Genomic DNA, 26,627 nt, shown 5'->3' on the forward strand with positions numbered 1-26,627 from the left:
TAAAATACCTCATATAAGGTACCATCTACTGTCCCTATTAGTCAAAAGACTGAAGAACTCCATGGCGGCGTTATCGATTACTCTACCGAGCGATTTTCTCTCTCTTTGACAGGGTGAAAAACATGATTTGGGCAGTCCTTAAAAGGAACAGATTCTTAATACTGTTTATCGTGATTGTGTGCCCGCTTATGTACCATTTCATTGTACGGAGAGAAGGTAAGTGAAGGTGTATTTACCTTAGTGATTTTTATATAAAATTCCAGTTGCCGTCTCGGCGTTATAAACGACAGCCGATAAGTTATAAACTCACTTTGCTAAGTGAATAAAGTGATTTTGAAGAGGTGTGTTCTTTGGCCCGAGATAACTTAACCAGGGTTCTGCAAACATATCACCTTTTTGTTGATAAACATGAAATCGTTTGGGGACATTGCGGCGGATTAAGACAAGTGGCTGCAGTTTGAGTCTGAAGTTTGAGCATTGATCAATGTCGATCCCCTCTCATCCTTGAATCCTTTTGATGCCCATGACTGCCGTTTTATTTTTATTTAACGCTTGACAATATGCAGTCATTCTTAGCAATTACCTACCACAGAGGAGCAAAAACTTTTGAAGTCATTAAGATAGCTATAGAGTACTCGTCATAAGCAGTCCAGGCTTTCCTAACCTTCCGACTCGCAGACACTTTCCCCTGTTTTTGTAGCCGATCCAATGCCCATAAGCTTTCAATTTTACAAAATGATAACGTGAGAATTCGAAAATTTGCCTAGTCACAATTTGAATATATTATCTTACACTATAATGTGAGCCTTGTTCCGGCCGAGGGAATGTTTTGATGTCTTTTTGCTGAAGACATGTATTTCCACGTCAATATTCAAGAGATTGTGGAACAATCTGAAAAACATTGTTATTTCGTTTTGTTTCTCATTATTAAAAGGAGAACTTAGTTAGCCTTTTTCAACATCTGTGCCCCTAAATAATAGCTACTGGCAGTATTATAGTAACAGCTGAAGAAAGAGCTGTTTGTCGGAAGTAACTTGTTTTTTTGTTGCTTATTTTAGATAGAATTATATATTTTAAGCCTTGGAAAAAAGGAAAAGTTTTTATTTACCAAGTCCTACCCCACCTGCCAATTAATTGATCGAAAGTACTTTGTGCAATAGACTTTTACAGAAAGATGAAGTTTTTGCTTGGTGCTTTAATATCTTGGCAACAATTAATACATGAATATTTGATTAGTCCATACTCTGAAGATAAAAATTTAAGAAGCAGATTGCAAAAATTAGTGCAAGTATGAATTAAGTGCTGCATGTATTTTTTTATGTTTAAAAGGGATTTACTCATGATCTTTGTTGCTTTTTGCACCAGTGTTAACTGATCATATGAATGCCAGCTGAGTATTTGGGTGAAAGACTACTATTTTAAAATGCAGTCACTCAAAGAATATTACTTCTCAGATACCTGCTTTCACCATATTAAATTGTCTGATAGGAAAGATTTATGTTGGAATTTTGCTCTCAAAAACAAAAAAAAGCTGTTTATGTTGTGGTCCAATATTTCACTGAGAAGTTTTGAAAGGATGATTATTCATATACAAAGTCCATCCATAACCGCCCTTCAAACAGATACAATATATGTGTGATTGTATGGTTTATATTAATAATGGTTATATTTTTTGCCAACAGAGACCAATGTATAGCATACTTCAATTACGACTCATGAAACTTTGAGACCTATATTTTCAGAATTTTTATTCAAGATTTTGAGACAGACCAGCAAGCCTGAGATTCTAGGACTCTCATTCTTAATTCTGAGAAATATTTGAGACTTGGTCATAATTGAGCAAGATTCACCATTTTTGGATAGACTGTTCTATATCTCTATAAATTTATCAACTTGAGTGTTGTTGAATAAGAAGTCAGGGACTGGAAATTTTCGTTTGGCTCATGTGCTTAAATTTTAATTTAATTTTTCTGCAATACTTCAATCTTTAAGTACTTCAAGATGTAACCTGCCAAAGAATTTTCTTTCCTCCTTAAAAAAATTATTAATTGTGAATTATACACTTTACTTTTTTAGCTTGTGTTAAATGATATTTTATTGTGAAAGGGTTTTGAGAGTGACAATTAATAGTAAATGAATACTTTTGAGCTTGCGATCTGTTAATTTACTGGTGAAACAAAGGCTAGTTCCTTTCTAGTCTATTAAATTTTCTGCCAGCTTCTTAAAACACTGCCAACTGCATGTCTTTCTCAATCAATATTTCAAAAGATTTATTTAGGCTAGCAGCATACAACTGACCTTAGGAAGCTTCATCAGGCTTTTAATAATGCATAGCACTGGAGAGATTTCTGGCTGGTATTAAAGAGTCTTGAGTTTTCACCTTCTTTGCCTTACCCTGCAAGCAGAGATTTCTTTCTGGAATGAGTTTTAGCATCTACAAAGTCATTTGCATCACTGGTTTGTTAACTAAGTGATTGACAAGCCTTGCTAACGACTTAAAAAAATTTGCTATAAGCCGTGCCATAAAGAAATCTTTGCTCACAGAGTAACTTAATTGCCCAGTAAAAAATGTTCATGCCAAAATTTTATTTTGAGATTTTACACTTTAAATCTGATCCAGAGAATCATCAAACACTTTGCATTTAACTAATTTATTCTTACATAAATGTATTTTTCATGTAACCATCTTTACTTTAAATAGCATAGCTCCAATGTTTGATATACAAATGTCACAAACCTCACACAGCCCACAATCCCTTGATTCACCCTGACGAAGGATAAGGGCTCAAAATGCTTATTGACTGGTCAATAATGGTGTGATAAATTTGGTATGTGCCTTTCTTTCACTTGCTCGATTTTGGCTTACCCGAGAAAAACTCTGCAAGAATGGAGTCAGATCTTTGTTGAGTATACGTGGCATGTAGCTAGGATATAGTTTCGAATCCAGGTCTGATAGCTGTATGCTTGCTACCACAGGATTGTTTATGACTGGTTGAGCAAATAATGTGAGCAAAAAGCCTGTGCTTTTGAACAGACCTGTTATTAGCTTGTTGTTGGAAGGTTGCAGTTTTCTCAACATTAAAAAATAAATTACTAATTTTATTGTTATTTTAACTTTCGTTTTAGATTTGCCAAAAAGTTTGCCACCCAGTCAAGTAGATGTAGATTTGATTACCAAAATAGAGTCCCTAAGGGACAGATTACGAGATGCGGAATTCCAGAGCTCTGCCAGATCACAGGAGCTTATTTTATTAAAGACAAAGTTGTCAGCGATGGTAGCGGAAAAAACAAAAAGAACTAACACATCCAACAGAACTGAGAATTCAAATAGGATATTTTTTAATGAGCACCAGGTGTTACAATTACCAAGTATTTATGCTTTTATGCCACATCTTATGGATTCCCCAAATAGTTTAAAGCCTGCGATACATGTCACAAAAGATCGTCAAGGAGGTATGATTGTAATACAATAATGCAGATAATGTACATGTAAGGAAGGTACAGCAATTTGAGACCTTTAGATTCTAAGACAAGAATGACTATGAGAACGAGATTTTCTCAGTACTGAGTATCGCTCACGCCTGAACCAGCATCATTTTGGTGGGAAAACGTGAAAGCCGACATCATTCTACCACGAATTTTAGCAAGATTGTCGTAGTGGCAGAATTGAATTATCAAATATTAGAAATTTTAGCATTTTGCGATTGGCAGAGGGCTTGACCTTCTTTTTGTAAAGATTAACAGTGCTAACTTTTCTGGTGAATCAAAAGTACAATAAAAACTTTAGGTGAAATCTCGTACTTGTGGTCCTTTTTGACCTTGAATCAAAAGGTCTAATCGCGTTTGTCAGAACGCATCTTAATCCTGGTGTTCCTGTGGTACAAAGCCCCAGTTTCGAGGTAATGGGGGCAACTAGTGATTAGCCGCCCCCACTGATTTTATCAGAGGCATCTCAGCCGGGGAGCTGGACTCCTTTTGACTCGATTTCATTCCCGTAAGTGACGAATGCGGATCCGTAATCAATGATTACCTCTAGTGTTATTAACTATAGTAATTGTGATAGCAATAATGACAAGTATCTCATAGCAAATGGTGTGGCTGAGAGCTTAGATCTTCCTTACAATGTACTCAATTTTTTGGTGATGGTGCGGATTTGCAACAAAATCTATGCCATTGTCTAACAAAGATCAACAGTTGGTACAAAAATGGTCAAAACATGCAATAGCAAAGTGACCACTATGAGTCAAACAATAAACAGCTTATAATAATGCGTGTGATGCATGATCTATAATATCTTTCATCGCTCTCTTAACCTCGGCATTTTTTGCCAAGTTAGATCATGGCACGTAAAGTATTTAACACAGCATTTTGTCGTTGCTCCCTGCAAACTTCTATATTGCAGTTTCTTTAGTGTTTGGAATTCCCACGATAAAGCGTGAGAAGACATCATACCTTGTGAATACTCTTGCATCCCTCCTGGATGGAATGACACAGGAAGACAAAGATGACAGTGTTATAGTTATCTTTGTGGGTGAGGTAAATACCTTTATTTTGTTATTAAGCCAGCCCTTGACCGACAAGAGCATGATGTGTAGCCAACTTCATCAAATCTTACCTTGGATACCAAAAGGTGACTATAGAGGCTACCTCTGTAGCCTGTGAACAGCAGACGCATTTCCGGTCGTCACTTCTCCCCCTCCGAAAGGGAGGAAGAGAAGCGACGACCGGAAATGCATCTGCTGTTCACCGGCTTCTACCTCTGTTGTGTGATAGAATTCTCCCGTAATTGGTTATGTTATAACTCTGTATGTGCACATCGCTTGAGCAGATAAAGGTAAGAGAGGGCTCACTTCCATAGCCAAGAACCATGAAGTTGCCTATTTCAGTCAATGTCAGTCAATACCAAGTGGCCATGATACTTTTGATATCTTGTTATTTATTTGGAGTTCTAATTTTACCTGCAGACCAACAGAGAGTATGCATCAAGTGTTGCTAATGATGTGAAAGAAAGGTAATACTCAGTATTATTATTGATATTAGGAGTCTCTTGTTTTTGAGTGCCCTGAAATGGAATACATAGTAGAAGTTTAGTGATAAGGGTTAGGAAACTGAGTGAATCAAGTTTCAGGTCAGTTTTCCCAGTATAATGACTCTAAAATTTAATGGAACCCAAATCACTACGTTTCCTTTCTCTAACCACTAAACTTCAGCGGCATAGTCCATTTTAGGGTAGTCCAGTGTTTTGTCGACTGCTCATAAACAGTATATGTAATGAAGTTATGAATATATGAAAATCATACAGGAGACCTGCGGGGTGAAGAATTATATGAAAGAAGATCATCGCAGTTATAGATGCAACTTTTGCAGTTGCAAAAAGAAAGCTTGAGAAATTCAGGCTTGTCAGGATTCAAACCCTTCACCTCTGCAATACCAGGGCAGCGCTCTACCAATTGAGTTAACAAGCCAACTGGAAGCAGGTAATTGAATTAGTTCGTATTAAACCCGTGAAACGATGTATGATTTTCATATATTCATAACTTCATCATCATCCTTTCATGGGTTTAATACGAACCAATTCAATAAGGTATTTTGGTGACTTGAAAGGAATTTAAAGGCTGTCATTGTGAGCACTAACCCTCTGTAGCTTAAAATGAATTCCAGGTCAAAATCATTTTCCTTTTGAAGTGCAATGGGAACCTGCCATACATCCTAGTGGTTGTGGTATTGACAGGTTTCCACTTGAGTTTTATTTATATGTTCCTTTACTTCAGGTTTTCTTCAGATGTTGAATCTGGATTAGTGGAGATTGTGTCTCCCTCTACCAGTTTCTATCCAGATTTGGAAGCTGTACCACTTACATTTGGTGATTCAAGGGAGAGAGTCAAGTAAGCAAAACTTGTGTGATCAAAGCTGTGAATGCTTGAAATAATATTTCTGAAATGTTACTGCATTGCAAGGATGAAGCTAATTAGACATAACCTCAGCTGAGCACCAGAGGTGATACATTTCATGGTTTTGTAGTTTGGTTGTGTGTCCTGAGCCTTATCTCAATATTATTATATTGCAAGTCCAGCCCTCTGTTCTGTTTGTTCTGTCAACATTCCTGAACTAAATTGACATGTGTTCAACATTCTCCTAGTTTGATAGATACATGTACATATGAATTCACTCCCTTTGAAAGAGGTCACATCCCCAACTATAATGTGTATAACTGTATATAATGTTTTAGTAAAATTCAGCAAGTGGTCTATTATCAATGCTGCATTCTGATTGGTGGAGCTACTACTAGGCTATATGTTATAGCCCACTAGTAGCGAAAAACGCCGGCTTTGAAAACCTAAACAAGGGCTTTCAGTCTAGCTTTAAGTAGCTACAGTTGTTTTGTCTCGATGTTTTTGACCAACTAGTTGGATTTTACTAAAACAATTATTCCTCTCGCCCTCATGACCTCTAAGTCAATAGCCTATTCGGCCTTCAGCCTCATTGGCTATTGACTCAGAGCCCATTCTGGCTCGAGGAATGATTGATAAATAGTTGTAAATTAAATTAAGGTTAGGGTTATTCTTTAACCTGGATTGATTTTCAATTTCCTCAATCTCCTAACCCATGTTATTCATAAATTTGGAATAGAAGGTAATTTAGAGTTACACTTAGCTAGGTTAAAAATGTGGTGCTGCCTGATTAATTTGTTGACAGCTAGTTGACAGACTCACTGCCAGTTTAATATTTGGTTGTTCGGTTGTAGATGGAGAACAAAACAAAATCTTGATTTCTGTTTCCTGATGATGTACTGCCAGCGAAAAGCAAGATTTTATATTCAGGTGGATACATTCACTTTTTAGTTTGAAGTTAATATAATAAATTATTATGGTCACAGATAATGAGCTTGTTTGGGCTAACTACCACTGCAATGATTTGTAGTTAATGATGTCTCAACTTTTTTTGTCCTGTTTGTGTCTAGCTTGAAGATGATTTGGTGGCTACACCTAGTTTTGCCTCCACCATCAAAACATTTGCACTTCAGCAAGTGACAAATGAATGGCTTATGCTGGAGTTCTCTACTCTTGGTTTCATAGGTAAGTTGCAAGCATGTATTATTATTTTTACTTGTTGTACATGTACTGCATGTGTGTCACCTTTTGGTACATTATGTACCATTTTCTTCTCATTATTCCTTTAATTAAGTTTTTTTTCCAACCAATGGGGCAAAGAGTTAGTTCAATTATCTTTTGTTCCTTATCTCTTAATTTCTTCCTTTTTTGCGATCTTTATCAATAGTATTTTTTGGAGATATTAACTAAGGAAACGAAAAAAAGAGGAACTTTGAATATAACGTGTGTTAAAACATGGTACACAAGAAGAATTTTATGATCATTACATGTACAGTAAACACCCGCTTATATGAACCTGTGAATTAAGAACCTCCTGGCACAAATTTGCCACTTTAATACCCAAAAATACAACAACCTGTTTGGCCAAGCAGGTTCTTCTATGCCAAACAATTTAACAAAGGAGTTTAACTTCCAGTCGCAAATTTAAGTATAACAAAAACGTACTGTAATAAACTGTATTTAAATTTGGTAATCAGTTATGTTGTGGTTGTAATAATTCAATTGTGAATAAATAAAATGTTTATTCATTTTTCTAGTAATCAACAATCTATTATCTCCTTCATAAAAATTAAGAACCTAATTAAGAACCTACTCAGCCTAATTAAATTGCCAATAAGTACCCCAAAATAAAACAACCTATTTTGCCAGACTTAAAAAAAGGTAGGTTCTTATTAGCAGGTGTTTATTGTATTTCAATTTGATAGGAAAGCTTTTCCGTTCAAGTGACCTTAGTTTGGTGGTAGAATTCATTCTCTTGTTCTACAAAGACAAGCCTGTTGACTGGCTTATGGATCACATTCTTTGGGTGAAAGTCTGCAACCCAGAGAAAGATCAAGTAAGTGTATAACTATAAAAATAATAGATTGATTGTTGTCTGATAAGAGCCTTTAAATATTTATTGGTTGTGGTGAGAATGCTGCTGCTGCCTCTAATGATGATGACGATGATGGAAATGGTGATGATAAACATAAAGCTAATCGTGATGATTAAATTAATGATAGTAATCATAATGTTGGTTATGATGATGATGATGTTTATATGATTGATATGATTGTTGCAGTGGTAATTGCAATTTTAAGCAATTGTAAATGAACCCCAAAAAATTCAGGACTTCAACAGGATTCAAACCCAGGACTTTTAGTTCGCATCATCATTCTATGATGATAGTGATTGAGAAGATGAAAGTGATGGTAATAATAGTACATGTAATATTTATGTTGTAGTTAATTTTTTATCTCAGGTAATTTTTCTTTTTCTTTTGTTTTTGGGTATGATAATGTATGCTAATGATGTTTAAACGAAAGAAAAAGAAAAATTACCTGAGATAAAAAATTAACTACAACATTTATGATGGTGATGTCGATAATGTGTAAGAGTTGATGATATTGATGCTGTCTGATGATAATGGAGATGGTGATGGTGATGATGGGAATGATTGTGACGATGTTGAATGATAGTGTTGTTTATAGTAAAGATTGTTGTTCTTTTCTTTTTTAGCAACATTGTACAAGGGAAAAGATGCACCTGCGAATAAGGTTCAAACCCTCCCTGTTTCAACATGTAGGAAAAGAATCATCACTCAAAGGAAAGAAACAGACTTTGATTGTAAGTGAAAACCAGTCCCTCTTAAATAGTTAAGCCCTTTATACACACACACACATGCACACACACAGCTGTTTAATCACTTCTTTTGATATTACTGACAACAATTTGCTTTCAAGTTTTTTTCCTTTGGCTATCATTTTTTGTAAAGATTCTCATGATCTTTGCACTGATGAATGAATATGGTGGAGAGACCCAAGGGGCCCAGGCTCCCACCTTTTTAGGCCAAACTGAATCCCATGGGACTGAAAAAAAAAAATTTTTGAGGCTGAGTTCCCCTGTTGTCGTATAAGGGTCTGGATGAGCATGGCCACCATATTGTTGTTGTTCAGACTGTTATGGCTTAGAAAATGTAGCAGTGAAGATTGGGGAAAATGTGCTGAACATAGCATTTTCATTGAGTTGCTTTTTTGTGTTATTCTTCACACTTTATAGACCTGGGTAATGTAATATAGTATTATTCAGTTTTGATATCTTGTTGTTTATTTGTAAAAGGATAAAGACTTCAAGAAAGCACCATTATTCCAAGCTCACCTAAACCCTCAAGCTGAGGCAGTGACCACACTGGAACCTTATCAAGCCTTCAGTATTGATCGTGCGTACAAGGGACAGACATTCTTCTGGGCTTATCCACCACATGCTGATGATGTTATAAGACTGAAATTCCACAAGGAAATTAGAATAGAAAGGTATGTTCTTTTCCTGCTGCTGCATCTGCTGCTTATCAGTCTTTATCATCATTAGCAATCATAAATAATGTGAGATTTGCCATGATTATTTTGCCTTAGGGAGGGGGGGCATTTTTGCACTCAAGTGGAGGAAGATTGCACCATTACATGACAACATTAGCCTGCCCAGCTGGTGGATAATCGTTTGTCCATCTGCGTGAGAGTTGTTATTTATTTATTTTATTTTATTTTTTTTGGCGGGGGTGGGGGGGGGGATTGTAGCACGGCTTCACAATTCCCCGGTCAGTGCAAGCAGCCACACAGGCTATGCTGACATCTGATCTCAACTCTGTGATTCCACTAGAATTCAGGCACTAGCTGTGAGGGGGAAAACTGGTGCTGTTTAGTGGTGGACCATTTAACTTTTGCTAAGTGGAGGTTGGCTGATTTACTTTGGGCAGGAATATTTCTCCAGGCCTACAACATTATTATTACTTTTGTCAACATTTTTCGTATTTCTTGGTGTAAATATAAGACTCAATGCAAGAATTTTCATTTCCAAGTCAGTTTGCAGAAAATTCTGTACTGGAGTCACCCACCCTACCCTCCCCTATTCTATTTTCCATTAACACTGCAACATACAAAAATGCACATAGAACATGCTTGAAGTTAACAGACTGAAGAAAACAATAATCAGTGGAACAAGATCAGCATGTTCATGTTTCATTTCTATTATTTGTAGCACTGGAGGGTTTAATTTGCAGGTCTGCAGGTGTGGCACAACATCCTAAACACCTTTAGTTGCCCTTACCCACACCAGCCCCTTCATCCTTACCTTTCATTTAATTTGTCAGGTTCAAGTTCAAGTCAGGAAACCTTGAACATCCAGGTGATATTATAAGAAATGCTTCTGTTGAAGTTCTTCCTGTGAAGGCATCGGCTCAAGCCAAGAAGATGTCAGGTTAGATTCACTTAAAGTTACATAGTTATTTTGCCTTGTTCTCTAACCTCCCTGACAGAATTGGGCTCGTTCTGGTATGGTTTGAAAGATCTCTTCAACCTGCACAAGTTAGCTGAGAAAGTTGTCCTTGACCATTAAAACTGATGATCTCACACACAGTAAAACGACATGGATCAGCATGAGAGGTTACAGGCAGTTCGGTGGTGAATAGGTTAACAGGCAGCCAGTATCCTTAAAAATGAATTTTTTTTTCGTCAGAACCCGGAAGAGATGCATCTCCAGAAGCCAAGAAGAATTTCATGAAGTATGAATATCCATTATCTAGTTACATCAGAGTAGGAGTCTTTAGTCCCAACGGACTAGCTGAAGGTCACGTTCCACAGGATATTGGCAAAGTCTCAGAGATGAGAATACGAGTCTGGGGCCACAACAGTGAAAGTTGGATTATTTTAAGTGAGGTAAAAACAGTGTAATAGTCTAAAATGTACTTCTAGCACAAGCGTGGCAAAACGAGGGAGGGTTGTGGTTTCCTGTTTCATGGGCAAATTTCCAATTGATACCTCACCAGTGAGACTAGAATTCCTCTCTTCAAGAATTTTTTTTGTTTTTTTGGCCTGTATGGCATTATCATTTTTATTTGATTTCATGTCTTATTCTGCATCCTATTATCTGGGATCCCTATTTTTGAGCAGTAGGCAGGGTAGTGGGGAAGGGCAAAGTGAAGCCCCCCCACTCTCCAAAATAATGCTGCATCTAGGTGGGGCAAATTACGAACAACGGCAGCAAAAACAATGACAATGAAGAAGATAAAGAGACAAGATAGTGTCCATATTATCTGGGTGTCCGCAGGCATTTTTAGGAGACCAATTCAAGATAATGATGGTAACATACCTAGTTTAAAACTGAGAGGTAAAAATATGTTAAAAATTCGTTTACTTCTGGTTTCAGATACATGTTATCGCTGGAGAGGATAAAGGCAACTCTTAACGTAGACTCTTGTTAAATATTAGCATTAAATTGTATTTTTTACCAAATGAATTTTGTCAAAAAGAAAAAATAATAATGATGTATTAACAAAACTTGATTTCCCTGGCACTTTTTTCTTGCATTCTGGGACACAAGTCTTGTCAATAGTATGTTACATTTTGGTTTAGTTGCTAGAATTCTATGGGTTTAGTTTTAGTGTGAAATCTTTAATGGGTTATTGAATACAACAGAAGCATTAGTAGAGAAAGCAAAGCTTAGGCCCAGTTCAAACGTCAAACTTTTCATGTACTGAACCTAATCCCTTCAATTAACTACGTGAAAAAAGATCGAAGTTTGAATCAGTTATAGACTGCAGAACGGTCGGTTTTTTCTCAAAATCAGTAAAGAGATCGGTAAAGCCTTGCGTAAGAGTCTTGGTGCGTGAATCACCCGAGCCTCATAGGGCATGTGAGGCAGTATTGCTCTCTGTTTTCAGCCTCGTCCCAGACCTTTTGTTTGACTGCTCATGTGTACTTGAATACGCAAAAATACAGACTGTTTTGCAGTCAAAATCAGTTAAGTCTGACATGACTAATTAGGGTCAAACCTTAATACAGAGCGACTTCTTTGAAACGTCAAAATTTTCATGTGCCTAATCTAATGCATACATTATTATAATTTATGAATTTTTTACTGGTAAGCATTGTAGATTATTATACATCGTGAAAATGAATTGAGTCCGACAAATTAAGTTTAACATTTGAAGCAACCGTTGATCTTAAATAGTTTCGAATAGTTATAAATTTTGGTACATGAAAAGTTCGAGCTTTCAACTGGGCCTTAATCTACTTCAACTTGATAATTAATAATTATCGTCTTTCTCTCCATTTGATGCAATGATACCATCAAACAAATGCCCGATTGTTACTAATTTATAAGAATGGACTGGTTATGAGGCCTGTCTGACTCTTTTGTTGCATGTTTTTGTGGACTTGTGAGTGCAGAACATTCAATAGCATTCCTGTCATTTTGATCTGACCCGAAAAAATCTTGATTTAATTTATTTCGTCACAATTTGTTAACTGAAGGATTTGTCTTTCAATTTGCTGCCTTTCATTACCAGTCTTCTCTACTATGGTTAAGGGTGTGAACAAGTTTGTAGTGAATTTACCAGTGAAACAAACATTAGGTTGTTCATCAATCAGAATGTACAAATTAAGTCCCTTTATGACAGACGTGGCTGGAACCACTGTTAAGGGACCATCTTAGAAAAGTGCGCTCCTTATAAAGAACGGCAGGGACCAGTGCTAAATTCCTGCTTTAGAAGAATTGACCGTACATAGAAACCATTTACGTCGTGTCAGCATGCAAAGAAAGTATTTAACAATATTATTCCTCCAGCCCGAATGGGCTCTGAGTCAATAGCCCATGAGGCCGAAGGCCGAATGGGCTATTAACTCACAGGCCATGAGGGCGAGGGGAATAATAATATTGTTTTAGTAAAATCCAGCTAGTTGGTCAAAAATATCGAGAATAAAAAAAATTTAGCTAGTTAAAGCTAGACTTTAATCCTTTTTTGCAACCAAAAAGCCTGTGCTTTTTGCTACTAGGGGGCTATAACATATAGCCTAGTAGAAGCTCAATAGTAAGGCCTTAGTAGCAATAAAGATCAAAGGAATTAGGATGCAAAGATTAACACTGGTATGTTACAAATTAAGCTAGCTTATAAAGTCAATAATAATTTAATATAACATTACATGCGACTTTTCTATTGGTAAAGTTGATAATTAATAGGTTTATATTTGAATTTCAATTTAGTGAGCTGTTGTTATAAGAACACAGGTTTTTAATGTAAATATTGTGTTTTTTGTAAGCAAAAGCCAATAAAAGTTTTACGGTATTTGACAAGGAGTGTAAATCACAAAATGTTTCTTAGGTGATCATACTCCATTCTCATCACAAGGGCCGCACAGCTTTTTAGCTAAAGAAGGAGTGACACCCCATTATTTTATTTTAGTGACCAAAAGAAATAACAGGGACTCAAGACAAGAATGATTACGCTCAAGATAGTTTCAGTCCTGTCTCCCTGATAAAACATTAGTTTTAACCCTTTCACTGCCAGAGTGCTTGATAGAGTTTTGTAAGGTGACTCAAACTTTTGCACACAAAATCCTATGATGTGACCATTCAAATGAAACCTCCCTGCCTGTACTTACGCATGGTGCTGTTTGTTTTTCCAAATTTCACAAAATGAAATTTGGGCAAAATTTGCTTTCGGCTAAATTTGGCAGTGAAAGGGTTAATAGTTAGCCTGTGTCGCAGATGTAATCCAACCCTGGTTTAGTAACACCTGTGGAGCAGTGCCACGTTTCTTGTTCTGGGCCTCCAACAGACTCAACAAATTAACACAAAGGTGTTTTAAATTTCCTTTCAACCTAATTGACAAGCTGACCATGGCTTTTTTAACAGGCCAATCATGGCATGTATCCAAATCCCGGTACACAAATGGAGGCCAAGAAAAAGAATTTTGGAGCGGTTTCACCAACTGGCTTAACCAGGCCCCAGTTGTTCAAAAGCTGGATAGCGCTATCCATCGGATAAATCACTATCCAGTGGATAAGTATTAGGGAAAACAATAATTGTTATGCTCTCCACTGGATAGAGATTTATATAGTGGGTAGCGCTATCCACCTTTTGAACAATTGGCGCCAGAAGTTTAGTTCTATCTGTGGCAGAGGCTATTAATGGTTTGATTAAGTTAATATATTTGTCAGGATGCTACCAGAGTTCCAATTAATGATGTCCAGAATGTTGCTGGGTTACTGTCTTCTGGGCAAAGTGTCTTTAAATGCAAAAGCACCAATCCGGATTTTACAAGTTATCTTGACATATTGTAAACTGACTTCTATACCATGATTTCATAACCTGAGTTAAGCTATCTATGGTGCTCGTTTGGGGGTGGAATTTGTCCAGGCAAAAGGGTACAAGGGCTGTTTGCTGAGTTTTTAGTACATTGTGAGACTAAACGTAACAGTAAGAGGCAAGAAGTGGAGATGAAAATTTTATTAAAATGGAATCAATGCAGTGCTACAAATTGTGAAAACTTTGAACAACACTATTAAATTAATTAAATGTAAAAGCGACCTGACCTAAAATAAAAGAAAAATTAATACTGATTTGCTGACAATAATTCAACCTAAATGCAACAAAGAATTAGTAATAATAATAAAAACCACTAGACTTGGAAAAGTTGTTTTGCTTGATGATTACATAAATATCTAGAAATACCAAGTGGCTCTGAAGGAAGAGTTAGCCTCCTTTTCTCCAGTATTTATGATCATGGTTTTTTGTTTCTGCATCAAGTTTATTCAACTTTGAGAGTGAATGTGACCAAACCTTGTGGTATGACACTTTGTTCCTTGAACTCTTTATTCTATATTTTTCCAGCTCACAAAAAAAACCACACTGTTTAATGCACCAAAATAAAATGTCACCATCTCAGCAGTGTTTCATGTTAATTTAATTGTGCAGACATTAACCAGCACCCCTAGACTAATATTCATTCAGAACTCTTACTTGCCAGTCATAAAGAAACTAATAAGATGAAGCACAGCAAGAAGAATCAGAAAGACAAAGAGAACTGATCAAATAAGGGCTCTGTCATGATGAGTTAAAAACAATGTCCTTGTGAGCTGTAGCAAATCATAATAATCAGTTGTCTTTGCGCGTCCTTCTTCTAGTTGTCCTCCTGCGAAGGAAACAGAATTGTGAAATTAACAAGTTAATAGTTATTACTTCTGAATTCCTGCCCAAATCATTACACATTTTGGGAATGGTAATAGCTAATGGCATGAGAAGCAAGGTTTTGTAATGGTACAAATCAAGCAGTACTTGAAGTGCTTCAACTGGTCACAAAATGCATTGAACATTCAAGGAATTTTGTCAAAGTTTGCAGCTTCACAAGAAACTTGAGCTTAACAGGGCGCCTGAAGGTTCCTAGAAGAGCTAACAGGATTAGGGGTTAACGATATCCAAACTACAGAAACAACAGGCCAAGTCCTGAAACAATAGAGCTTCATGTCAGAAAGAATGTAATGAAATTAAGAGGTTTCCAAGAGCTTTCTGACAGCAGTTGTTGCAAAATAAAGCAAGGTGAACTTATTATCAAAAAAATCAACTTTCAGATCAAAAATAAGAAACAACATCCAGCAAAATTGCTTACTTAGCACCGTCCTCTTCATCAACCTCGTCTTTACCCACTGTATCATTTTCATTTCCCTCGGCCTCCTACAAAACAAATGTTAAATCTGCATCTTACTGCAGCTTTAACCATGACTTCTCAAAGAAGTAACAAACCCAATACAAACAATATTACATGCCTTACTTGAGTGACATGGCAATATGCCTTGCTTCTTTAGGGTTAAGCAGACATTTCCTCAAGCTTCTTTCAAGGGATGGTACTTTTTAAACTTGATAACAGTATTCAGATAAACGGTAATCCCTTGACATCTTGGAAGCTCTTACAAGACCCACCTTTTCTGCTTACTGAGTAAGTACATCAAGAATGACATGGTACCACCTTTCACTAAGACAACTTTTTGGAAATCCTTGGATGGCCAACAACCAAAAGCACTTCACAAAAATGCAATTTTACCATTTTTTAAGTAAGAACTTCCAAAGCTTTTATTTCTCTCACCTTTTCTTCTTCCTCATTTTTTTCTTCAGCCTACAAAAAAAAGTCATCCCGAGTTAACAAGACAATAATGCCCTCACGAACACAGTGATCACAGCTTAGCCAATCTCATCTTACATGCAAGTGAATGAATGAATGAACTTTATTTAAGTGACATTTTTTTAAAATTTCTTCAGTACTATTGCACTCGCCTCTTCACCTCCTTCTGCTGGTGTTTCATCTTCCTTTTTCTCTGATTCATTCTACAATGAAAGTTCCATTGAACTTCATCATCATTTGTTTAAATTATGGTGGCTATTTTGTATGGTAGCACTACATCTAGACATAACAACCAAAGTGATTCACTGCAATGAAACCTAAATAATGCCTGCACAAGGGACTATTAGCAGAAGATAGAAACCTTTACACTTAAAAAATTACAGATTGACCAATGTTAGATTAAGACAAATTTTTGAACCTGTTCTTTTTAATAATTTATTGTAAAATGTATTTGACAATAATACCTCATTGTCTTCTGGAGCAACATCTTCTGTTGGTTCATCAGTTTTCTTCTTCTTGGCAGCAGCATCGCTCTACAAACAATTTAAATGATTGGTTCAAAACACAAATGACTTTACTGACTAGCCTGAGAAAAGAGCCCACATTTCGTGACGCCGCTGGGTAGTGACATGTTATTAGTATGGCATTTCTGCACTCGCTCCTGAGACATCATTTCAAAGGGGAAGACAGAGGTGGCATCGCAAAGTGTTGGCTGTTTTCTCAGGCTATACTGACTTGTTCCTCTATAGTTTGTATTTGTATTTTGTATTTTATTTTTCTCCACTTAACATAAATTACAAGTTATTAACTACAGAAAATGAAATAATACTAAATAGGAGAGGTGAACATCTGGGAAGACTGATATTGTATATTATGACAAAGAAAAATAAATACAGTATAGATATAATACTTAGGACAGTAGAACAGATATACATATACAGTCGAATCCTGATAACTCGAACCTTCAAGGGAAATCAAAAAAAGTTTGAGTTATCGGGAGTCAACTGTAATATTAGTACTGAGTGGCATAATAACTTGTCAGTGCACATTTAATAGTTACAAAACAGCTGTACACTAAAACATTACAAGTTTCATTCACCCAGGCATGTACCTTACTTCCAGGGAAACAGCAGGCAGCAATTAAAACAAATGGTAAAATGATAACAATGATAAACAGGACCCAAAGCCAAGGTCTCTCATTGGTAGCTTCCATCAGGTTACTGACTATTCCACCCTAAAATAGCACAAAAAACAACATTGTTAAATACAAACTACTCTAAGAACTTGAATTTCCCTAGCTAAAACATTTTTTGGCCTTTTGCAAAACACACAGAAGGACAGAAATTCAAATACATAACTACAAAAAGATTTTTAAAGTAAAAAATTGTTGCTGACCTCTTCATCTCCACCATAAGTTTCCTTGATGTTTTTCTTCACCCAGCTGAAAAGGAGAGTCAACAACTTTAGCCAGCAGTAACAAATTTTTTAACAGCATCAAAATTGTAGTAGTTCACAGTAATAAGATTATTATATTTTTTTTTAATCATACCTGTCTGCAGCAAACTTGTCAGCTACATACTTGTCATTCGCGATAATAAAATTATCGAACAAGATATCAGGAGTCATGGACCAGAGTTCCAGGCCAACAGCAGCCTACAGGCAAACAACACACATGAAGAATGAATATGTATGACTATGACATCAATGTTTTACAAGACAAAAAGATTGTACACCTACTACAACAGTTCCTTGCAGAATGAGAGAACAATAACAGCATGCCGTGAGTAGTGCTCTTTACCTCTAACAAATACATACAAATACATTCTTCTTATAGCAATGGCTATCAGCCATTTCCTTGTTTGTATTTCTTCTGTAAAGTGTGCAATCAACACATGATGTGGCAGGGAACGGCAGCATGAGTTAAGTGCACTATATTATGCGGGAATAAGTATCAATACTTGGAAACAGCAGACTACTGTTGTGGATCAAGTCAAGGTTAAGGTCAAGAAAAATAACTTTTAATTAAAGTTGTTTTCACTTACAATACTTGTCATCTTGAAAGGTTCTTTGTCCTCAAAATGATCGGGGTTGGCAATCTTCCTGGGCTTCCAGATACCCTGTAATATATTCATTAATTTTAAACACAATGGCTCTGCACATGCATCATGCTTTTTAGTAAACTAATTTGATGTCCACTGCACAACTATAACATGAAATCTCCTAAACATTAGACTACAAATTTTCCTTTCTCTTTTTAAAGCTGAATAAAATCATTAAGTATTCAATTCCAGGAAAAATCGCCTACTTTTGACAAATTGATCAGGTCCAAATAGACATGATAGAGTTTATAAGGATGCAAATTCATTTTTTTAGCGATGTTTTCACTATTGTAGTCATCACGGTTGCTTAAACTCCCTAACATTACAAAATGAAGTGCATACGACAGGGAAGGGAAGTGTAAAAGTGTTTTTACTGCATGGTCATTCATGTGATTTAGTAACATTCAAAATAAATACCAGTTCCTGGCTAAGAGAAAGTCAATGAAAAAGAAACTGTCAAAGGGTACAATTTCAGTCCAGTCTAACCAACAGTTCAAACAAAATGTTTAAGGAAAATCATTTCTCTAAATAGGTGTATTTTTTTCTGATAGAGCTTGTCCATAATACACTACACTGTACCTTGTAATTTGGATTGTCAATAAGAGGAGCTGACCATTTTCCCTTGTAAGCAGGATTGTCTATGACAGGAGGTTTCCATTCACCACAACCAGCCTTCTCGCATTTTGGATTTGCTGTATGAAAAGGAGATAGAAAAGTCTCAAAAGTTACACAGTTGTAAATTGCTGCCTGTTCTACCCTCAAACTAGTTGGGATTCTAAAAGCTTCATTCCCTAACAAAGGTGGGGAGAAATTGTCAAAATAAGGAGATGCATTTGCGTTCATCTTGTGATCAGGTAATTAATTACGTTGACCTACTTCATGGGTAGTGATGAATTAATCTTGTGAGATGATATTTGGTGCCTTAGTTTACTAGCCCAAAACTTTGAGGATCAAGCAAGTCCAAATGGATAATGTTCCAGGTCTATCGGCAGGGTTTTGATTAAGAATTCTTGTAGCAGGAGTAAGATGTAACGTTGTAGGAGAATATTAATTTTTGAAAAATCTCTTTGTCTGAATAAAAAACAGTCATAGGCTACTGAACATTTGCAAGAGAATTCTCTGACCTCTGATGCCTAACGAACACCCTGCTTTCAGACAGCACTGTGCCTGAGGCCCAATATATACATGTCAGTAACATGTACATCAAAGACTCACCAATTTGAGGTGCTTCCCATTCTCCATCCTCCTCCTCATCCCAGTCATCTGGTTTCACCCCATTAGGATCAGGTACAAACTCAGGCTCATCATCTAACCAGTCATCTGGTTTCTACAGTTGTAAAAAAATTATATCATTTCTTATCAGGAAGTTTGACACCCATGTACAGCTGTATGAACAAGGTAAAAACGAAAGGTAAAGGCGCACACAAGCCAAAGGCCCAAACAGCCAGAGCTTATCCCAGTTTCCTTGGCATGAAGCAAGGAGTATTGCTTCTTGCCCCCGGTATGGGATCCTAGTCCATCACAGGGTAACCCCCCAGCAGTGTGTCGCCAGTGCCCATTTATATACCAGAGTAAAGAGAGACAAGGTGGAGTAAAGTTCCTTGTTTAAGGAAACAACATGACGGGCGACACACACACGTCCACACAGCTGTATGAACAACCCCTCCAGTAGAAGTTCAAGTCTTTCTCAGCAAGAGTGAAGACAAACAAAACAAACAACAAGGAAACAAATCTTTGTGCCCCATGGGAATTAAACTTTGACCTTACAAATTAGTGGTCCGAAAAAGGAGTTCTACAACGACTGAACTCTGCGAGACCCAAGATGAGTGAGGTCACTGGACTTGATATATGCCACAGGATCAAATCATATTGTCCTTATATGCCTCATCACCACGTTTTCTCAAAAAACCAGCCTTTAAAAAATATCTGAACGTCTACTCTTTTACATAAATTCATTTGCATATTACTTTTCTTCCAAAGTACAACAAGCCAAGAAAGGAACTATTCTCAGAGCTAAATGCAGATGAGACACTGAGCTTAACCTTTGCATCAGGATCAGGTATTTTTGCAGGTGCATCTTCATCCCAATCATCCGGCTTTTCCGCATCAGGATCAGGAATCTTCTCTCGTTCATCCCAATCCTCTGGCTTTTTGTCATCAGGATCATCAATCTCCTTAGGAGGGTTGACTGGTGGAGTGAAATCTTCCAACAAACTTCCAGAGCTAACACTTGCTTGGTCCACAAACACTTCAAAGGTGTTGTCTGGTCTTACTACCAAGGTGAAGAGATGAGTCTTCTTGCCATCAAAAACACTCTGGAAATTCCCAGTTGGTTTCTTTGCATGTTTCTCCTCATATTCACCAGTCTTTGGATTCTTATGCCTAAAAATGAAGTGAAGCTGAAAGAAAATTTATTAAATTTTTTATTAGGCAGAATTCATTATTGTATGAAAGGAATCAACCGCCCAAAATGATTTAAGAGACACTGATAATGTTAACTCAAGTTATTTTATATGGGGGTTTAAGCAATTGAAAAAAAAGACCATCTATCATTAGCTGGTTGTTTTAATACTCACCTTTTTATCTTCACCACACTTGTCTGGTCCAAACATAATGGTGTACGGGCTTTTGTCATGGAAGAGTTTCTGAATTAATGAGACAAGACAGAATTTTTTCATTCTAGAAGAATATCATAAAATGTCAAAAATATGTACCGCAAGTTGGCAATTTGGCCAACCACAGAAAGTTATATGAGAACTCGAAGAAGTTGAGAAAGAGTGAATGAACCAGAAGTCAAATATGAATATCAGCTTCCTACTTTTGAATTTCAAACCTTCCAACAATTTCAATTATTATGCCATAAATTTTAGTTGCTTCTATGTTCTAAAAAAAAAAACTCTAAACTGAAAGGGTCGATTATTTAAACAGAGTTTAACCAGTGTTTAACAAGACCATGTTCTAAGTCATTTTCAGTTTGCCTGACGCTTTTATCTAAACACCATTTCATGATTTGTCATGAACAGTTTCATAAAAGCATAAATTATTATAGTGTAGACTAGAAAAGCATTTATCTTCATCAATTGACCCATTAAAGAAGAGATCTGGAGGTCCAAAGATTTCTTAAACCGTGGTCTAAATTAGACTTGGTTTAATAAACTGACCTACAGTTCTTCTGTATCTGACAATGGATTTACCAAATGATGTCACAAAATTTAAATTAATTATCACCAACAGTCCTATTCATGACTACACACACCCAGATGATCATATCATACCTACTTATAACAATATTCATCGTTGTAAATTAAAAACACTTACCAACTGAAGTGCATCATGTTTTGAAAGGAGCTTGACATAGGCACCACCACATTCCATTGCTTGCTGAAATTTCACTTCATATCTTAAAAAATATATTTATTGACTTCTTCAATATTTGAACACCAAAGGCACACATCAAAGAATAAAGAAAGGGGTTGATTTGTCTTACATTAGAGGACTCCCTCCCGACGTGGGCTGTTGCTACAGGGGCCGCCGATTTCTCCTAGTGACTATGAGCCTGATCCCCTAGCTATTTCCCGCCTTATCAATCCAACTTGAAATCTTAGTGACAGCCCTGCCAAACTCCAGTTAGAAATACACAAATAGCCTTCCCAAGACAAAATAATATTACAATGCATTTAACAATCCCTAACATTAATATCATGCAAATAATTATTATAATTTAATAATAATAAATTATTATCTTGCACTTACTGTACCACAAGTGGCTTGTCCTTAAACTCAAATGGTTTCTTCAGCAATGATGAAATTGCATGGTGTCTTGCCTTGGACTAAAAAGAAGACAAAGAACAAAATTCCCTTTTCATTATTGCATTCCATGTCACATCATTATCAGCACTCCAAGCTCAACTCGCCTTTTTCTTACCAACATTCACAAAATGGTCGCCAAGCACAAAAATATTGGAAGGATGTTGCTGGTGGTTGGATTTCCTCTTTCTATTATGAGCAAGACCCCAGGCTACTTTCATAGCTACTTTCATGCAACCAAAAGAATTTCCTAGCCATTCAATTCCCTGTCTACTAACTTCACATACCCCACAACTTGAAACCTTACAGGGTACAGCCTTAATCTTAGTTTGCAGCCATGTGGCAACTAGGCTGCCATGTTGGTGAGAGAATAATAAAAAAAATTCTGCTTCATTTGAATGAAAAAAAAAAGTTTACATCCCAATAGAGAGAAATGCTTTTGTTCTTGTCCACCAGCATGGCTGCTGTGATGTCAGCTGCAAATCAGCAAAATAAATAAATAAATAACTTGTAACTACCTTGAGAACCAGTCCAATGTCTCCAGTGAATAACTTAGTTGATGGCTCCTCAAACGACCATTCACCTGACAGAGGAATAAAAACAATTTTAAGGTTTGAATAAAGATACAAAAGTACAAGTTAATACCGCAACCATAGTAAGATCAATTTTGTTTTTACCTGAGTGATAGTGATATTAGGATTTGCCAAAGCCTAATGAAATCATTGTTTCAGGTTTGTTGCATGAGAATTTGGAAGAAGGAGAATTCGAACACCAGAAATGTCAGAAAAAATTCTGAACTCCAGGTAAGAGTCGAACCCACAACCCTCAGGGTCCTGGAGGCTCTATGGTGAGCAATAAAATACAAGGGAAAACAGGACAAAAACAGCAGGTTGTAGGAGTATGAGGTTACATCTGCTTTCATGTTGCTAAGCCACCAGTTGCCAGGGTGGAAATTGGCACTACAAGGTTTTATCATTTTTTTTTTTTTTACAAAGGAGGGATAGCAAAAATAATCTGGAGAGTAAAAATGATAGTGATTCAGTACAAAAATTGTTATAGTGGATTGATTACCAAAAAGTCACTATCTGGAGAAGGAGTTTTTTTTGCTCCTGCTTCCTTGGTAACAAACTACTATTAAAAGAATTTTTTTGTTGCTGTCACTCAAAACATATGATTCAAAAGATGGAATAACTTACAGTGACAGATATTTCAATCTAACAGCGACTTACCATCATATTTGGAAATTTCAGCATCCACTCCATCCTTTTTAGCCTCAGATTTCTGCCATCTGAAAATATTAAACAAAATGAACATATGTTAAGTCACAAAGCTATAAACAGTGTGTTTAACATTAATTGTACAACAGCAAGGACATTTACTTGGAAGTCTTAAAACCAGCAAACAGAGTTTTATAGCCATCAGGAAAACCTCCCAAGCAGTATTTTTGTTATCACAAAATGGCCATTCTAACATCTAGGCTTGTGAGAGAAGGTCAATGGATAGTGGACCATTTTTACAGCAAAACTGCCTCCATTGGTGACTTCTCTTAAAAGGAAAAAACCTGCTTTATTATATGCATTCTCTAATGCTGTGCAGAGCAGTCATAGCGAGTAATATTATTGCTTGATGGACTTAGAGAGATTGCATGACAAGCTTCTTAGGCCACATGTGATGAAGACTACTGTTTAGTACGTAAAAAAACACTACAACACTCTTTTGTCATCTAAATTATTGCTGAACTACATGAACTATTTGCCTGAACATATGCAAAAACAATGTCTAACAGATCCCTGAGGATCTACATAGCTAGCATCTACACCTGTTGCACTTTAAAAGGGTATTTTACCCTTAAATCTTAGTCCTTCAGAAGGACAAACTTTTTGACATAATTCCAAATTACTCAACACAACAAAATAGGTGGAAATTTAGAGGAAGAAAGATGATGTTATTTAGGGTGGGACATAGTAAAGAAAACATGAACTTCTTTCAAACTTCCACATGCAACATCACAGAGTTGTTGAGAATCTTTGCTAAAAATAAATTCATTTATGCTGTAGGAATTAAAAGGCAACATAGGGTTATAGTTAGTAAAAGAGACAAAATATGTATTTTCAACGCTTGCAAAATATGCTTCAACCTGCAGGAGTGTTCTGTCAAAACCAGAGCCTATTTACACACATGTGCACCGCGTACCAGAAAAAGGCTTGTCACTGTGCAAACTAAAAAACACGCACACTGCAAAACTAAATGAACATAAGCCGATAAAGAATGTGAAGTTTAGCTTTTAATACCTGCTTTCGAATTCCTGCCGCTTTGCAAATGGTTCCGCAAGAAAAACAGAATCTTCATGCTCTAAAGCGATTTCTGGGGGTTGATACGCTTCAGTTTCGGCCGCTTTCTTTTTCTCTTTGCCCTGTAAAACGGTAAAAATAGAACAAAGTCAGCGATACCGGCAAATTTGAAGCAATCAAAAGTAATACTTCCCATTTCTTACCTTATCTTCTGGCTCATTTTCACTATCTATTTCAACATCATCTTCGTCAGGTTCATTGACGTCTTCAGCTGATGACAAAGTACAAAGAAGTGCTACAACTCCTACACACACCAACAATTTAGGCCTCATAATGAAAAACAGTTTTGCTACGATTAATATTTCGAGGCCTAGTCGAAGGTTTATAGAATTTTAGGTTCGGAGTAAAACCGTTGAGGAGCCAAGCCGCTAAAATAAGGACAGAGAGAAATTCAAAATTGGACGCGTGGATGAAATTGAATGGTCAAAAGGAACGACACATGGCTTGTGCTCCGTGAAAGACTGGACCCGCTCTGGTCTATTAGCCAATCATGGGATTTGTATTATCTGGCACACCGGCACAACACAGGCAAACCAATTTTACTTTTGTTTCTTTTTCAAAGTTTGCAATATCTTTAAAGAGTTGTCAGTAAAATATATAACATCTATTTACCTGGCAAGTGTTTACCTTTCTTTATTTTTTCTGGATACGCCCCTGTTGATTGCTACAGATTCAGTACCCTGTATTTTCGCGACGTCCCTGCTATCTGAGAGCCTTGTGCGCACACGTTACTGATGCGGGGACCTGCAATTGCGTGACAGATGCGAACCATGCATTCTTTGCGAGAACCAAAATGGCTGTCATTATTACCCTGCTCCTTGTTTTAATAACCTTCCTGTGCACGTCACAGTACTCCGAGGCACGATCTTTCGTTATAGATTACGAGAACAACTGTTTTCTCAAAGATGGCAAACCTTTTCGTTACATTTCTGGATGCTTCCATTACTTTAGGGTGCCCCGTTTCTATTGGAAAGACAGACTGTTGAAAATGAAAGCAGGCGGTTTGAACGCGGTCCAGACTTACATCGCTTGGAATATTCACGAACCAGTTCATGGCCAGTTCAACTTTGAGGGTGATGCAGATCTTGTGAGTTTTATTGAAATGGCGAACAACCTCGGGCTTCTGGTCATCATCCGAGCTGGTCCTTATATTTGTGCAGAATGGGAGTTTGGCGGGTATCCCCCTTGGTTGTTAAAGAAAAATTCGTCGATCATTTTAAGATCGACGGACAATAAGGAATACCTGTTCTATGTTGAGTCCTGGATGAGCGCACTTTTACCAAAACTCAAGCCATTGCTTTACTCGAATGGAGGACCCATCATATCTGTCCAAGTTGAAAATGAATATGGATATTATTTTGCCTGTGATCACGCATATCTACAGTTTCTCGAACAGGTTTTCCGTGAACACCTTGGTAATGACGTAATTCTGTTTACTGTAGATGGTGACAGCGAGTCCCTTTTAAAGTGTGGCTCTATCCCCTCTCTATATGCCACAATAGATTTTGGTTCTAAAACCGACCCAGAAAAAGCATTTTCAGTTATGAGAAAATACTCCCCCAGGGGGCCACTTGTAAACACTGAATTTTACCCAGGGTGGCTAGATGTGTGGAGTGTACCTCATCAAACAAGGCCTGCAGAAATTGTTGCTAAGACTTTTGACAAGATGTTATCAATGAATGCATCTGTCAACTTTTACATGTACATGGGAGGTACAAACTTTGGTTTCATGAATGGTGCAGGGTACGATCAAGTAAAAGGTTTATTGCCGAGTATTACAAGCTATGATTATGATGCTCCTTTGACAGAAGCTGGTGATACAACCACAAAGTTTCACATTTTGCGAGAGATAATTTCCAAGTACGAGAAAATACCTGAGATTCCCATCCCACCAAACACCACAAAGTTTGCATACGGTAAAGTTCAAATGACCCAAATTTCAACCTTCCTTGATGCTGTGCCAAAGCTTTCTGCTCCTCATGGCCCCGTGAATTCAACATTTCCTTTGACCATGGAAAACCTTGGACAAAGCTATGGATTCATTCTTTACCAAACAGAAATTCCTGTAGAGTTTGCTCAGTCAACTATTGTCTTAAATATCAGTAGTTTAGCACGTGACCGGGCCATTATTTTTGTAGGAAAAATTCGCAAAGCGGTATTGTTCCGTCATCCTGGAGATCAAGCTGTTGTTCTGAACATTGGGATCTTTTTACAGCTTGATGTTCTAGTTGAGAATATGGGTAGATGCAATGGTGGTCTGGCGGAGCCTAAAGGAATCCTGGGAAATATTACCTTAAATGGTAAAGTCCTTATGAACTGGCAGATTTAT

The 26,627-nt window shown here is 36.9% G+C and overlaps 2 protein-coding genes and 1 pseudogene across 2 annotated transcripts; 2 read left to right on the forward strand and 1 right to left on the reverse strand.

The window, feature by feature from the left end:
* Positions 1–29: 29 nt before the first annotated feature.
* LOC140947890 (alpha-1,3-mannosyl-glycoprotein 4-beta-N-acetylglucosaminyltransferase B-like) lies at positions 30–13,217 on the forward strand. Its single transcript, XM_073397103.1, has 13 exons — positions 30–216; positions 3,127–3,453; positions 4,403–4,536; positions 4,965–5,011; positions 5,772–5,885; positions 6,746–6,821; positions 6,962–7,076; positions 7,817–7,947; positions 8,610–8,717; positions 9,210–9,403; positions 10,237–10,343; positions 10,602–10,801; positions 11,292–13,217. The coding sequence occupies exons 1-13, from the start codon at positions 123–125 to the stop codon at positions 11,328–11,330; spliced, it is 1,686 nt and encodes a 561-aa protein (XP_073253204.1). The 5' UTR covers positions 30–122; the 3' UTR covers positions 11,331–13,217.
* A 1,140-nt stretch (positions 13,218–14,357) lies between these two features.
* LOC140949289 (calnexin-like) lies at positions 14,358–24,742 on the reverse strand. The gene is made up of 19 exons (XM_073398524.1): positions 24,442–24,742; positions 24,239–24,360; positions 23,177–23,235; positions 22,466–22,530; positions 21,894–21,970; positions 21,459–21,540; positions 20,717–20,785; positions 20,183–20,539; positions 19,356–19,467; positions 18,720–18,832; positions 18,084–18,158; positions 17,591–17,694; positions 17,437–17,482; positions 17,153–17,275; positions 16,506–16,574; positions 16,194–16,244; positions 16,006–16,035; positions 15,532–15,596; positions 14,358–15,057 (listed from the first exon to the last, which is right to left on the reverse strand). The coding sequence occupies exons 1-19, from the start codon at positions 24,568–24,570 to the stop codon at positions 15,021–15,023; spliced, it is 1,785 nt and encodes a 594-aa protein (XP_073254625.1). The 5' UTR covers positions 24,571–24,742; the 3' UTR covers positions 14,358–15,020.
* Positions 24,743–25,148: 406 nt separating this feature from the next.
* The window catches only part of LOC140948356 (beta-galactosidase pseudogene), a 2,926-nt pseudogene continuing 1,447 nt past the window's right edge, over positions 25,149–26,627 (forward strand).

This window comes from Porites lutea, chromosome 9 (assembly GCF_958299795.1).
Source record: "Porites lutea chromosome 9, jaPorLute2.1, whole genome shotgun sequence".
Taxonomy (NCBI): Eukaryota; Metazoa; Cnidaria; class Anthozoa; order Scleractinia; family Poritidae; genus Porites; species Porites lutea.

Coding starts and splice junctions, on each gene's coding strand:
- LOC140947890 (XM_073397103.1), top strand. CDS start 123: ATGATTTGGGCAGTCCTTAAAAGGAACAGATTCTTAATACTGTTTATC. Junction 3,454..4,402: donor CACAAAAGATCGTCAAGGAG/GTATGATTGTAA, acceptor TCTATATTGCAG/TTTCTTTAGTGTTTGGAATT. Junction 7,077..7,816: donor CTCTACTCTTGGTTTCATAG/GTAAGTTGCAAG, acceptor TCAATTTGATAG/GAAAGCTTTTCCGTTCAAGT.
- LOC140949289 (XM_073398524.1), bottom strand. CDS start 24,570: ATGAGGCCTAAATTGTTGGTGTGTGTAGGAGTTGTAGCACTTCTTTGT. Junction 19,468..20,182: donor TACCTGATCCTGATGCAAAG/GTTAAGCTCAGT, acceptor TTACAACTGTAG/AAACCAGATGACTGGTTAGA. Junction 17,276..17,436: donor CTTATGGTGGAGATGAAGAG/GTCAGCAACAAT, acceptor GTGCTATTTTAG/GGTGGAATAGTCAGTAACCT.